Below are 15,474 nucleotides of genomic sequence, written 5' to 3'. Positions count from 1 at the left end.
CCCCAATAAATGACTTTTTAAAAATATTTAGGAGGCTTATTAACCAATTGCAAAATATTTAGGAGGCTTATTAACCGACTGCAAACTGTGACCCTGTTCTGAATTCAGATTCAGACAAACTCTAAAGAGATTGTGACAGAAAACCGGCAATCTGAGAGATTAAGCGGCTTGGGATGGGGATTTTACTTGAGGAGGGTGGCAATAGCATGGTTATTTTGTTTTTCTTTGCAGAAGTTTCTATCATTTAGAACATGTTAAAAAATGCACAGATGAAAAGATGAGATGTTTACAATTTACTTCAAAATAATACGTGATGGAGAGGGTGCATCAAAGTGTGGACATCCACCAAAGCTGGCTAAGGAGATAGCATGGATGCTCATTATATTAATCTCATGTTCTGAAATTTTTCAAAATAAAAATGAAACACAGCCACTGCTGAGCTGAGCTGCCAGTTGCGATGCCAGCATCCCATATCTAAGCGCTGGTTCCAGTCCCAGCTGTTCCACTTCCAATCCAGCTCCCTACTGATGTGCCTGGGAAAGCAGTGGAGGATGGCCCAAGTGCTTGGGCTCCTGCATCTACATGGGAGGCAAGGGTGGAGTTCATGGCTTCTGGCTTCAGCCTGAGTCAGCCCTGGCTGTTGGGGGCATTTGGAGAGTGAACCAGTAGACTGAAGATCGATTCTCTTTCCCTCCCTCCCTCCCTCCCTCCTCTCTCCCCCTCCCCCTCCCTCTCCCTCTGCCTTTCTAATAAATAAACCTTAAAAAAAAAACCAGAAAACTGACAATGAAAATAACAAACAATAACACAACAGTGCAACAAAGCAGTGGCCATGTGCATGCATCAGGGCAGCAGGAGGCTGCCCCTCAACCAGAAAGCCAGAGCCAGGCCCAAGACCACAGTCAGGCAGCACGAGAAACAGCCTGGTGAGGGGGGTTCTGAGAAACCCCAAGTTTCTCTTTTTTAAAAAGTATATATTCTTAGTAACAGGATTGCACATAGTTCCAGGCTACAGTGAGACATCTCCATACAAGCACACCAGGTGTACTGGTCGAGGACAGTCATCAGCATTTCCCCTTCTTTGACACTGCTTTATGACTGGACCTTGGAGCTGCTCTCCTCTGTCTGTTCATACAGTGCCCACTCGAGTCTCTCGGCCATGCCGTGGAACGCCAGGAACTTACTCTAGACCCAACTCTGATGTGGTGCCCGTAGTCCAAGCTCCTTCTATGCCCCCCAAGCTTCTAGTAATCACTGTTCTTTGTTTAGATTGAGTGTGTTTTAGCCCCCGCATATCAGGGAGAAAACGCTCTATCTATCCGGGTCTGGCTTATTGCACTTAACATGATATCCTCCAGTTCCTTCAATTTTGTTACAACTCACAGGATTTCATTCTTTTTTTTTTTTTTTTAATGGCTGAGCACTATTCCATTGTGTGTTTATACAGCAGATCTTATCTACTCATCTGAGAATAGACTCCTTGGTTGATTCTGTATCTTGACTACTGTGAACAGTGCTGCAATAAACATGGTGGAGCAGGTATGTCCTTGACACGAGGATTTCGTGTCTTCTGGGTAAACACCCGGAAGTAGATACACCAGAGGCTGGATCCTGCAGCATCTTCATATCGTCGCCCATAGTGGCTGCAGTTTCACGTGCAACCAACTGTGTGTGCGAGTTCTTGTATTCTGATATTCACAGACTTCCTCTTACCCCCAGGGGTTCAGCCCAAACCTCTGCCACCTACTGGCTGGGTCCCTCTAAACACTCTTTCATTCCTTCTTCCCTCCCTGTGTTCCAGCAACACTTCCTGGCCCATCTCCACACGGGCGGGGGCTGCAGCATTTCCAGTGAACACACCCGCCCCGGCCACCATACCCACTGAGCCCACAGCCTAGCAGGCAAATGCCTGGATCTTCCTGAGGCTGCCAGCAAGCCGCTTCTCCAGCTGAACTCCCACTGACACGGCAGGGAGAAGGGGCTGGGGTCAGCTTCGTCGTCAGATGTGGGGAGCGACTTGCAGGGCAGGGGCTGGATGTGGGCTTCCCGTCTACTTGGTCCCCAAAGTGGCCTCTGCCCGCCTCAGCTGACAAGTGTGACTGCCAAGTGACATTCCCTTGTCAAGCTCAGTCTTCCCATCAGTAGTTGGGGAGATTCTATATCTAGAATCTATATCTATAATCTACATCTATATCTACATCTAGATATGGCACCTGCTCTCTAAGGCTGGTCAGAAGGGTAAGTACCATCCCAGAGGGTCCAGTATGTCCTGGGGGTTTGATCAGTACAGCCCCTTCTCACTACACCCGGGGACCCGACTTCAGCACCCCCAAGGGCGGTGTTGGTTTTCCTTTCTGTGGTCTCCGAGCAGCAGGAGATCTGGTGTGAAAGGAGCTGAAGGGCCCCGTTGCAGCTTCGCCTTCTCGGCGTCCTCCATTCCGCCTCCGGAGTCTCTTGGAGAACTCCCCCTTCCTCCCTCTCGGCCCTGGGGTTTGCGTGGGGCTGGTGAACTCCCTGAGACCGCGAGGAGGGCGCTGGACTTTGGGCTTGTCAATCAGAGGCGTCCCCTCCTCCTGACCACAGTGATTGGTTCAGGAAAGACTCAGAGATGCAGAGCGAGCCAATGAGACTCCCTTTTCTAGGGCTGTGGGTGGAACAACTGAGGAAGAGAAGCTTCCGTGGAGCCGACTCGGAGGGAAGCCCAGGGCGGGCAGCCCAGTCTCGAAGGCACTGAGCCGCTGGGTCCAGCCAGGCCTGATCTGCATGGGGATTGCTCAGAAATCTAGGTCAGTTTCCATCTGGATTTTATCCCTGGCACCAGGAAGCATTCTGATAAATGCACAGTTTTGGCGTAAGAGGGCTTGGGCCTGCTAGTTACTTCCTGCCCAGAGGACTGCTAAGACTTAGAGCACAGTTTCCGCTTCCGACGCCAGCACCTTGACGTGAGCTCCGCCCAGGACCACGGCACCAGCCGCCTCTTCACAGCCTGGCCTCATCAAAGCATCCAGGACCTCGACAAACACAAGTCGGTAAGTCGCTGTGCTGTGCGGCATCTCCATGGCTTTCCCATCCCACTCAGGCCCCAGCCTGCCCTCCGGGGCCCTTGCAAGGCCCTGCTGGAAGAGCCCTCCCCTCTGAGCTCATCTCCTCCCTGTCCTGCCTGGCGTCGTCCACTGCAGCCACACAGATCTCTCTGCTATGCCGGACGAGTCCCCAAGTCCTGGCTTAGGGACCTGGCACCAGCTGTGCCCCCGACCTGGACGGCTGCCACCCCTTCAGATCTCTCTCACTCCTTCAAGTCATCATCAAGTCACTGCCTATGGCGCTCTGCCCCTGCCACTCCTCCATGCAAAGCTGCAGCCCTTGCAAGCTTATCCCTTCAAGCCCCGCTTTGCACTCTGTTCCTGGCATGCTGTGTCGTGGGCTCCCTCACACGGGGGCTTCCCGAGTCTTCACTGCTGTACATCAGGGTCCAGGACTGTGCCTGGTACATAGTAGCAGTTCAATAAATGTTTGTTGAATGAGTGCTTTAAGCAGCCCAGGGCAACAATCACATCAAGGCTGAGGTTCCAGGATGCTGCTTCCCCCTGGGCTGCGGCCTGGGCCTGCTCCTAAGGCCCGAAGATCTGCTGTCCCCAGCGGCACAACCGAACCACTGAGTGAGAGGAGCTCAGGCCTGGGGCCTTCGCATCATCTCCCTTAGCTAGAACCAGCCCACAGGAATCACTGAAACCAGCTCTTGCTGTTGACCCAGGCAGGCAAAGCTGGCAAGGGATGGCGCAGGCGCCCTGGGCACGGTGGTGGCCATCACTGCCGCCCAGACCACTGCTGGCAGAGAGGAGCCACACCTGCCCGGGTGCCTCGGGATCCTTCCATAGGCCCCTGGAGTCCACTGCACTTGGGGGATGCAAGCACAAGAAGCCACTGAAGAGGTCATTAAACATAACAGGCAGTTTCCTGGGTGTGGAGGGAGATGGCAAGGCAGAGAGGGGCAGACAGGCAAGCGCATGGTGGGAAATAATTTCACAATAGAGTATCTGTCTGGAAAAAAATGACATCGCCCCGACTGGACAAGTGTGAACCAAATCTTCATCCGTATTGCACGAGGTTACTTTGTCACATGCCAGGCCTGAGAGAGAGCGAGAATGAGAGCTTGGGGGTGGGGGGGAGGCGCCTGTCGCACCTTCTATTAAAAATAATGCGCAGCCAGCGGAACAGCATGTAAATCTCACTGACTATTATGCAAACGGAAGGGAAGAGGCAGTTCATAAAACACAAAATAGCCTGGTGTTTTATTACACTCATTGCTGGATTCATAGGCACCGGGCTTCCGATGGCTTCGACATTACCACCCAGCTGTGGCCCTGGGACAGCCCTGGCCTGGCCACTGTGGGAGCGCAGGCGGTCGCTGGGAGCCGCCCAGGGGAAGCCAGGCTTGAGAGCGGCATTGCTGATCATGCAGGGAGGAAGGGCGGGGAATTGGGGTGGTGAGGAGAGGCGCTTGCCAGGAGGGAGGGCAGGACTGTACCTCGCCCTCGCCTCCCCTGCAGAGTTCAGGGACAATCTGGCTCCCAGGCAGCAGGCCGAGCTGCCTTCCCAGAATGCTGTGCAGCAGTGGCCGTCATGGAGGAAGCTGCCGTAGGGACACCTTAAGCAGCTGCAGAGCCCAACTCTGCACACGACACCCCACCGAGCAGCAGTTCTGGCCCCGCAAATGGACTCCTTCTACTGGGGTCTGGCTCTTGCGAGAGCAGGCTGAGCCCCCAGCAGCACAACTCTCAGAACACGACCGTCAGCGGAGGTGGGCACACCAGCGTCTTCAAAACCCCACTGGTGGCAGCTCCCGGGGTTTATTCAGGGACACTGTTCTGCGCTAAGGAGGCAACGCGACCTTTCTCTCACACAAGAAGGTAAAGATCCATGGTAACACCCACAGTGGCCGCCTCCCTCCCGAGGCCTGGCATGTTTTGCACTGAGAGAGACTCCTGTCCTTTCGGGTTCTGTGTGCAGAAGGTGGGGCTGCCTGTGCAGTGCGACCCACATTGGGATACCAGCCTGAGTCCGGCTGCTCTGCTTCCGATCCAGCTCCCTGCTAATGCACCTGGGAGAGCAGCAGAAGATGGCCCGAGTGCTTGGGCCCTGCCACCCACATGGGAGACCCAGATGGAGTTCCAGGCTCCTGGCTTTGGCCTGGAGCAGCCCTGGCCATGTAGCCTTTTTGGGGAGTGAGCTAGTGGCTCATGCTTACACCCTCATCCAGAACACACAGCCCCCCAACCTGTCTCCTCACACTTAGCTCTGCCTCCCTCCAGCCCCTCTCTGCAAAACCCTGAGCCACATTCATGCTGGTTCCTTTGCTGGGAAAGTCCTTGCCTTTTCTAACCACCCAGCAAGATCTGGGGTACTCAGCATAGCACCTAGACAGCATTTTTCCCAAATAGCTGGGGACTTATGTGTGCAGCCAGAGGTTTCTAAAAGCTTATATTTGGGACATCTGGTTATTTAAAAAAGATTTACTTATTTATTTGAAGGAGTTATAGCAAGAGAAAGAGAGAGAGTGAGAATGTGCTTCCATCCACTGGTTCATGCCCCAGATGGCTGCCGTGGCTGTTCTGGGCCAGGCCAAAGCCAGAAGATTCTTCTGGGGCTCCTACACGGGTGGTAGGGACCCAGGGACTTGGGCCATCCTCTGCTGTACTCCCAGGCACATTAGCAGGGAGCTGGATTGGAAGTGGAGCAGTCAGGACACGAACCCATATGGGAAACTGGCATCACAGGTGGTGGCTTAACCCACTGCGTCATAACACTGGCCCCCAAAATCTGATTTTTCACCCTGACTTTGACAAAGAGCTGCAGGCAGGACAGGGCCCACATGCACACGCTACAGTCCTGCCCTCGGTAGATGCTACGGGTTGAGTCATGTGCCCCAAGAAGATGCTGAAGTCCTAAGACCCGGAACCTCGGAATATGACTTCATTTGGAAATAGGGACATTACAGAGATAATCAAGCTAAAATGAGGCCATCAGGGTGGGCGCTAATTCAATATGATCAGTGCTCTTAGGAAAAGGGGAGATTGGGACAGAGAGGGACACACAGGGAGGGCAGATGACGTGAAGACACAGGGCCATGTGAAGGCAGAGGACTGCAAGTAGGCAGCTACAGGCTGAGGGATGCTGGACTGCGTCCAGTGTCAGAGGCTGCAAGAGGCCAGGGGCGTCTGCCCCTGGAGCTGTCAGAGGGAGCTGGCCCTGCTGACCTTGATTTTGGACTTATTGCTTCCAGAACTCTGAGGTAATACACTAAGGGATCCTCGGTCACCTGGGTTGTGTTACTTCGTTATGGCAGGCAGCCCTAGGAAACCTACACAGCAGGTACACAGCAAGTGTGCACTGGAAAATAATCAAGGAGTGGCCAAGGTGACCCAGGCAGGGCAGTGTGGTTATTGGCAAGAAGCTGAGGCTCAGGAAGCTTCACGTGAGTTCAGGGTAACAGCTATGGGCGACGGTGTTGGTGTGAGAACTGGGGCCTTGCAGCTCCCCTCCGATCTCCACCCCCATGGGCTGCCTCTCCCCCAGAAGACTACCCTGTCACACTGTCACACTGACTACCTTACTTTTCCAGACCCTGGGCAGGACGCTCATAGCATCAAGAGAGCTGCCCACGTGACACGCTACCCTGTGCCAGAAACGTTCTGATACATTTTTCTCCCTGAACCCTCCAAGCAACCCCACGAGGCACCTGCTGTTAACTCTCCCTAGACAGAAGCAGCAGTGGAGGCTCAGATGGCCATGTAACTTTCCAAGGTCAAGCAACTCCTCTCAGCCTGGGCAAGATCTGAAGCCCTAATGACAGTCACTAGGGCTTGACCTAAGGAAGCAGTGCAAACAATCTTGGAACGGAGACGTTCCTTGTGGGTCCCTCCTGGCTCTGTTTTGGAGCGCTCACCTATAAATAGCCACTGCCTCGTATTCTGTCCTACCATGAGGGCCCTATCCCTGCCGCTTTGGAGGGGGGTGCTGGTTAGGAACCGCCCCAAGGAGTGAGCTCTGAAGCCTGCCGGTGGGCCCCCGGCCCAGGCCTGGCATGCAGGGCAGTAGACATGCTACCACCTCCTGTCCATTCCTGCTGACTCCTGGAATCTGACCTGGAATCTGTCCCCTATCTACGCTAACTCGGGAAGACAAAGGAGCCGCTCTGTCAAAGACCTGTAGGTGGGCAGCTGGTGCCACCTTTAGTCCCCTCTGCCCACTTATTCCAACGGCATCTGACTGGGGTGCCACACTGGCCCAGGGGGCCGGAAGCTTCTGGCAGGGGGAGCAGCTGCCCATCTCAAAACAGCTCTTCTTAAAAAAATGCTCCCCTCGGAACCAAGGGATTGCAGAGAATGTGTTACGGCTGCTATTTATTTATACTCCACCTACTCCCAGAAAGGATTTGAAGGCGCTGACGATGAAGGCAAAGCCAGATCTGCACAGAGACCATAGAAACAGAGAAATGCCAGCTGGGGATGGCATCAGAGCCCCTCCAAGGCAGAGAATGGGCAGCACGCGTGTGGAAGCAGGGCGGACTGCCCAGACGTGAGGGCTGCCCCTGCCTGTGGACTTGTGCTTCCATTCTCCCTTCCTGATTGAAGGAAAGTGCTTGGGAGGGACGATGGATCCAGGAGGCAGCTCATCTCCAAAGCAGGACGAATGGGAAGGGGCCCTGGAAGCCTGCAGGAAGCCCCTGCGTCCAGGACCAGAAGCGGCCCAACACTAGGACGGGATGCAAGCAGCTTATTTGGGAGCAGGTGTCGGGGAAGCCATGGAGGAGGATGGGAGAGGTCAGGGAAGGAGGCAGCCTGCGAGGAGCATCCCCATGGGTGCTGGGGACTGTCCTACGGGGGACTCTGGGACATGGCTTACAGGACACCTGCACACCATCTGCCCAGGTGGAAGGAAGCCGTGCTGTGCACCGTTGGCTTCTTTGTATCCATGGTTGGGAGCCCTCTCCTGGGAGTGCCCAGCCCCACCCGTGAACCATGCTGGAGGAATCCAGGCCACTCAGGGTCTGGGAGGAGCCAACACCAGACACCAAGTTTGCCTCCTCAGATGCTCCTGGAAGCCTTTTCACCTGGTTCCCAGGTGAGAAGGAGCCTGGGGGAGGGCCCTCGGACACAGCAGCGAAGGACCCAGGATGGCCACACAGGCTCAAAAGTCTGCCTATGCTGGCCAGCGCCGCGGCTCACTAGGCTAATCCTCCACCTTGTGGCGCCGGCACACCGGGTTCTAGTCCCAGTCGGGGCGCCGGATTCTGTCCCAGTTGCCCCTCTTCCAGTCCAGCTCTCTGCTGTGGCCAGGGAGTGCAGTGGAGGATGGCCCAAGTGCTTGGGCCCTGCACCCCATGGGAGACCAGGAGAAGTACCTGGCTCCTGCCATCGGATCAGCGCAGTGCGCCGGCCGCAGAGCGCCAGCCGTGGCGGCCATTGGAGGGTGAACCAACGGTAAAGGAAGCCCTTTCTCTCTGTCTCTCTCACTGTCCACTCTGCCTGTCAAAAAAAAAAAAAAAAAAAGTCTGCCTATGCTGACTGCTTTTATGTCATCTTTCCTGGAGCTGAAAGTCCGCTTCCCAGGGACATCGGGGCCAGATACCTCCAGGGGCTCCTGCTTCAGTTTTACCTGCAGGGCAGCCTTGTTGGTTCTGCGTCTATGAGTAGTGTAGTGGCTTTGAGAGGTGCCCCTGGAATCAGACTGCCCAGGTTCGAGTCCTACCGCTACAACTTGTTGCCCAAGAGGGAAAAACTATGTAGCCTTTCTTTGCCTCAGTTTACTCATCTGTAATGGGGCAGGGACACTGAAAGCTGCCCCACAGAGTCCCCGTAAGGAGCAAGAGTGCTCAGAACACTCAGCATGGCCCCCCGTGCCCACTCAACGCTCAGTAGATACTGACGACTGTTGAGGTTTGCGTGTGGTCCTGAGGGGACCTTGCAGGGGACGGTGGGATATCAGTCTGGCCCTCTGCTGCTGCTTCGAGATGGAATTGCTGGCTGCCCCGTGGGCCTCAGTCGTTGCCATCAGCCTGCCACCGCCTGGTGACACAGTCATGAATCGGCTGCTGAGTGCACTGTGCCATTTGGACTTTTAGCCACCCAAACTGCGAGCTGAACCAACCTCTGCCTTTTATAGAGCTGGCGCTGGTGCGATGCACAGCCGACAACTGCACCTATAACGCTCATGACCGTGACACCGACCAAGACCACCAGGCACAGCTGTCCGTTTCTCTCTAATGCTCACAGCTGACGACAGACTCCCAGCACACTGCAGGCTCTGCCAGGCCCCCCCCGCCCCCACTTCCCGCTCCCTCTCCACTCAACACCAGTCAGCCACGCACCTGAGTTTGCCAGGAGGCCCTCGGCCACACCTGCTAAGCCAGAACACGTGGTTCTGGGAGCTTCCGTGAGATGGCCAGGTGCACTGTCCTGGGAAGCAGGGCTCCTGGTTCCTCCTCTGCTCCCAGGGAGCCAAAGCCTTTGCTCGGGCCAGGAGACCTGCCTGCCTCATGTCAGTGCCAGCCGCTTGAAAGCTGGTTCACCAGGCTGTCAGTCTTGGTGGCCCCCAGCAGTGTCAGGCTTACCAGAGAAGCCACCTGGACATGGCCGAGCACCAACTTCCACAGGCAAACCCTCTGGGCCTGCCCTCGCCCATCGCTCCCATTATCAAGATTCCACACGCTCCCCAGGAGTGGCAGCCATCTCTCCACTTGCTGCGCCGTCTTCCCAGCCCCACTGTGTCCTCCTTTCCTCTTCTGGACCCTGCCAACTATTGTCTCCCTGGCACACCAGTCTCCATGCCAGCAGATGCAGCTCCACACGGCTTGTCTTTGAAAGTACATTTACAGCAACCCCGGGCAAGTCCCAAGTCATGGAAAGAGGCCAGCACAACCTTCTAGCTATATCCTGCCATTCACGCATCAGATAGCTACTGAGGGCCTGTTACGTCTCCCAGCCTAGGAATGCACAAACCACCTTGAAAAATCACAGCACCTCAGGGGGGCTCCACCGGCACATCCCACAGCAGCCAACACACACCCCTGCCTTTTCATCTCAACTCCCCCCTGAGATCCTCATCTTTATTTCTGATCTCAGTGAAAGCCAGTCCTTGCAGAACCCTGGCGGACAGAGAGGTCCAGACTCCCTGAGCTCCTTGGGGTCCCTGCTTTGCGTCCTTGCTGGAGCCAGTAATCTAGGTTGGATTTCACAGCTGGATTGGGGTTTTTAACTTAGTGCCTCTGGGTCCCCTCTCTGGGGTTCTGCACAGATGTCCATCATGACCCATGCCAACCACACTGGCTTTACTTTTCACCTTTGCCGAAGCCCACAAGAACAGCAACGCACGGTTCATGCACACGACCTGCATACAGTAAGTGCACAATTCATGCTTCTTCAGCGAGTGCAGGCATACAGAACTGAAGTGAGGGAACACCCACAATGCTGCCTCACAGTGGGAAGCAGCTACAGTGCGGCCTCACTTCGTCAATGCAGGCTCCAGGGCCACATTTGGGGGATGTCCCTGCCAGACCCAGGGCAGAGAGCGTGAGTGTGAGTGTGTGTGCATGTGTGCGTGTGCATGTGTGTGTATGTGTGTACGTGTGTGCATGTGTGTGTACGTGTGTGTGCGTGTGTATATGTGTGTGCATGTTTCCGTGCGTGTGTATGCGTGTGTGCGTGTGTGTGCATGTGTGTGTTCATGTGTGCATGTGTGTACACGCGTGTGTGTGTGCGCACGCGTGCAGGCGGGGCAGCAGCATCTCTTACCGTGGTGTATTTGCCCAGCTGGCAGAGCGAGGGGAAGGTTTCCTGGTGAGCCTTGCGGATCTTCTCTGTGAGGTCGTCCAGCTCGGCTGTCATTTCATAGCTTTCTGTGCATTCCTGCTTCGAAGGCTCCTTCTTCTTCTTGTTCCTGTCATTCCTGACAGCTGGAAACAAGAGAGCACAGGGTCACTCAGGGCCTGGCTGGCACTGCTGGCCCGGGAGGGTCTATCCCTTCATCCTGCTGCTCTGAACGGGGACCCAGGACAACCTGGGAGAGACAGCTTTGTGTTTGTGCCTGTGCACCTGCCAGTCAGGTCTTAGGGAGACACGGAGACTCACCCAGCCGGCGGTGAGTGAACATTTAGGTGCACTGGATCATTTGAAGGGAGAAGGACTTTTCCAAGGCTGTGACTCCCAGTTCCATCGGGCATGCCCTGAGAGCTACCCCAGGGAAATCCCGGTCGCCTGGGACTCAGGTCCCTGTTTCATAGTTAGCATTTCCTAGTGATACATTTTGGTTTCTTTGTTTTTCAGTTTTCTGAGTTTCCTGACTGGCACTTTGGAAGAAGTTCTTTGAGAAGTGAAAGGGTTACATCTTTTTTCCCCTTCTTGCTTTTCTGCCTCCTAAATTTCCTGAAATGATCATATAGTATTTTATTATTCATGATGTTAAATTAATTTTTTATTTATTTGAAAGGCAGGTAGATACCCACAGACAGACACCTCTTCCATCCACTAGTTCACTTCTTAAATGCACACAGCAGCCAGGGCTGGGCCAGGCTGAAGCCAGGAGTCTGGAACTCAATTCAGATCCCCTACGTGGGGGTCAGGGACCCAAATACTTGAGCCATCACCTGTTGCCTTGCAGAGTGTGCACTGGCAGGAAGCTGGAATGAGAGCAGAACCAGGACTGAAACCCAGGCACTCTGAAAAGGGACGTGAGGGTCCCAAGTGGTGTCACACACACTGCCAAACGCCTATGCCTATAAAGCTATTTAAAACAGTAAGTGATGCAGTATGCAACTCTCAGCCTGGAAAACCACTCATTCATTCATTCATTCATTCATTCACAGTCACTGAAGTCCAGGCCGTGTGTGGGACCTCAGCAGGTACGTGTCCTTGGCGCATGGTGTTGGGCACCCAGCAGGGCCTCACGACCCAGAACCCTGAAGGCCTGGCTTGCTCCCACAGCACAGGTCTCTCAGGCAACTGCAAATTCAAGTGTAACTCAATGCTCCAGCCCTTGGCTAGGATCTCCTGGGGATGGAAACTAAAACCCAGACAGGTGACACCAGACCACGCCACCCGCTCTGGGGAATCCACATCCTCTGGGGACCCAGGGGGTGCCTGGCTGGGTGCCGCCGGGCTGTGTATGTCACCACTGTGACCTGAAAATCTGTGCTGCAAAATGACCCAGGGCGTAATCTGATCTTCCCTAAGAGGATTGGGCCTGCATCGCCTCTGGTGGAAGGGAAGAGGGGATGGGAAGGGAGGGAGGGCTGAATGGTACTAAGAAGTCACAGAGCAGGGAGGCGGCGGCTGGGGCGACCGGGACTTTGCATGAGCATTTTAATGCTGCCCGGGAGCTGGGTGACCGTATCTCACTCAGTCCCCTTCTGCGGCAGGCAATTTAAACCCATTTTACAGGTGAAGAAACTGAGCCATGGAGAGCCTAAGGAATGGGCCCGGGTCTACGCAGCTGACAAGGTCTTCCTCACTTGGACTCACTTTATCCCCAAGGAGGTGGGCATGACGCTGCCTCCGCCAGCACTGTGACAGGACATTGCTGCTTGGCACAGAACGTCTCCAGCTAACTGGTGGGATGAGCAGGAAATGGCTTCAGTGTGTCCCCTTCCGGAGCAGACTGTGAGCAGACCCCGCCCAGCAGGTGTGAGCCCCAGGGTGGGAGGGCACAGTGGTTCAAAGCAGAAGACAAAGAGCTCAGCTGAGGGGGCTGCACGCAGGTGGGAGGGGGCGCACACGGTAGTGGAGATGAGGTTGGGGGTGCGACCAAAGACCATGAGCCATCACCATGGGCTCCGGGGCTGGGATCGGTTGCCTGCTTTTCCTGCCTGCCAATGCCACTCTTGTTCAGCTAACGCAAAGAACGCATCTACACAACAAGGGTGCTGCCAAGACAGAGCCATGAGGAAGATGGGGCTGGCCGCTCCTCCCAAGAGGAAGTGGAGGGGGAGCCGGCGAGTCCTCTCCTAGGGCTTCCCCCGAGAGCGCTGAGACCTTAACGTCCACAGCAACACCGTCCCTCACCCCACAAGGCGGAAGTAACCCGACGTCGGTCAGCCCGTGAACACTAAGGAAATGTGGGACCCCAGGCCATGGAAGGAAGCAATGAAGTGCGAGGCTGTGTCCCACAGCAGGGGAAACTTGTGAGAGAGGCCCACTCGCCACAGCCATATACCGAGCGGGATGGGACAGCAGACAAAGCAAACCCACAGACAGAAAGCACTTTAATTAATGCACACGCACGGAGAGGCAGGAGATGATGGCTCGAGTAGCTGAGTCCCAGCTATACGTGTGGGAGACACGGATGGTGTTCTCAGCTTCGACCTGGTCCAGACCTGGCTGTTGCAGGCATTTGGGGAGTGAACCAGTGAATGGGAGATCTTTCTCTCCACCTTTCAAATGAAACAAACAAACAAACAAAATATAGACAAATGGTTGCCAGGGGCCAAGACAGGGCTGAGTGCTCATGGGCACATATTTGTTTTGGAGGAGGTGAACCGTTCTGGACTGGGATGCTGGTGAGGGTTGTATAACCTTGTGAATCTATCACAGGCCACTCAACAGTGCACTTTTAATGCGTGATTTAATTTTAAATTAAAATGATGAATGCTACGCTATGTGAGTTATTTCTCAAAGCAACAACAAAAAGCCTGGAGCTTCCAAACCCAGGGAGGCCACAGTCACTCTCCCCTGGGAACGGATCGGATAGGCCCTGGGAGCCCAGGTCCCATGGTAACAGGAGTTGCATGTAGTGGCTCCACCAAAGGCCAGCCAGTGCCACAGCCAAGTGGAGGATCCCCATGGGGGTTGGGGAGAGAGGGGCAGGCTGATCCCATGTCTACACTCACTCAGGGAACCTGTAAAGACTTCAATGAATCTTGTAGCGAACAGAGAGAGGGATGACACAGCCACCTACCTACCACCCAAGGATTACCCACAGTGCCCATAGCCCTCTGCCTCCCTGTCCCCAGGGACGCTCAGTCAAGCAAGCACACATCTGGAGGACCACCTGGGACGGAGGAGTGTTCAGTGAGCCCTCACCACCGGCCCTGATCCCAGCCAAGAAAGTGAGAGGCAGGGTCATGTGGAAAGGAGCCATGGTGAGCTGCTGGGGACCGCCCCACACGGACACTTGGCTGGACACTGTGCAGTGACAACACCTTTCCCGTGCCAGGTCACAGCTGCAAAACTAGAACCCAATTCTGCCAGGGGGAACCAGGCAGACTGCCAGGGAGCCCCAGACATCCAGAGGAGGGCTGACACCTTCTCCAGGAAGCCCTCCACTCACACATCCTCCCAAGTGTGTATGTTTGGGTGTTGGGGGGGTGACACCCAGGAAGCCAGAGAAACTGGAGGCAGAGCTGACCCCCCGGAGTTAACACCAGAGGGGGGCCAGTTCCGGCACAGCCTCTCTGAGGTTCAGCAGCACCACACAGAGATGCAGGGCGGCAAGGAAGCCATGTGCCGGGTGGGCCTGCAAAGCTGAGTGGAGCAGGAGGAAGAACAGAGCCCCTTCTAGGGTGACCCTGGCAGGCCATGCCACAGGGGAGGATGCTATCGGAGAAGCTGTCCAGTAGCAGTGTCATGTGAGCAGGTGGGCTCAACTGTTTGTTGACGCGCTTAACAACTATGTGCTACGGGCCTACTATGTGCTGTCCACAACACAGACTGGTTCCTGCTGCCATAGACCTCACTCCCACGGGAGACAGCACTCATTACATGCTAACAGTGACAGTACTGACACGGAAAACACTGGCGTGATCACCAGCGGGTATGCAGGAGAGACCCTCCAAAAATCCATGGAAAATGCATATTATACATACAGCAGCTTCAAAATCTTCCTGTACCAAAGTAATTTTTTAAAAATTATTTTATCACTTTGACAAGGAGAAGGAGGGAGGGAGGGAGGGAGAGGGAGGGGGAGGGGGAGGGAGGGGGAGAGAGGGGGAGAAAGAGAGAGAGAGAACCCACTGGAAAGCTCTCATGTATACTGGTTCACTCCCTGATTGCCTGTAACAGTCAGCACTGGTCCAAGCCAATACTGGGAGCCAGGAACGCCACTGGAGTCTCCAGTGTGGGTAGGAAGGACACAAGAGCTCGGGCCATCGTCACCTGCTATCTCCCACGGTGTGCATTTGCTGGAATGAAGAGCAGAGCCAGAACCTGAACCCAGGCACTCCAACATGAGATGTAGGCACTCACAGCTGCCAAATGTACACTCCTGAAGTTATCTTTTCGTTATTCACCAATTTCCCATAAACTTTGTGAAGTGCCCTTATGCTGGGGTTGGTACATTGGAATATCATTTATTATAACATAACAGGTGTTAACCACAGCTATCACAGAAGTTGATGGACACTCACCAGAACCCTCTGTGCTGGGCCAGTGCTGTGGCCTGGCAGGTTAAGCTGCTGCCCGTGACGCCAGCATCCCAGATGAG

The 15,474-nt window shown here is 54.9% G+C and overlaps 1 protein-coding gene and 1 long non-coding RNA gene across 8 annotated transcripts in view; one reads left to right on the top strand and one right to left on the bottom strand.

Moving 5' to 3' along the window:
- RARB (retinoic acid receptor beta) overlaps positions 1–15,474 on the bottom strand; it is a 794,145-nt gene that overhangs the window by 13,514 nt on the left and 765,157 nt on the right. For all 6 annotated transcript variants that reach the window (XM_089332320.1, XM_089332321.1, XM_017346749.4 and 3 more), the window contains one exon: positions 10,794–10,954. In XM_089332320.1, coding sequence (XP_089188446.1) covers positions 10,794–10,954 — 161 coding nt within the window. The remainder of the gene's footprint in view (positions 1–10,793; positions 10,955–15,474) is intronic.
- Positions 903–13,646, top strand: LOC138849402 (uncharacterized). Of its 2 annotated transcripts, none has more exons than XR_011388226.2 (2): positions 903–3,029; positions 12,438–13,646. It is a non-coding gene; the product is annotated as an uncharacterized LOC138849402 (long non-coding RNA). The 2 variants fall into 2 exon arrangements; XR_016233356.1 differs by having other exon boundaries at positions 11,864–13,646.

This window comes from Oryctolagus cuniculus, chromosome 4, assembly GCF_051225735.1.
Source record: "Oryctolagus cuniculus isolate XC-2025 breed Fujian yellow rabbit chromosome 4, ASM5122573v1, whole genome shotgun sequence".
NCBI lineage: Eukaryota > Metazoa > Chordata > Mammalia > Lagomorpha > Leporidae > Oryctolagus > Oryctolagus cuniculus.
Note: the sequence above shows the minus strand (reverse complement) of the source record. Positions and strands in the feature narration are given on the sequence as shown.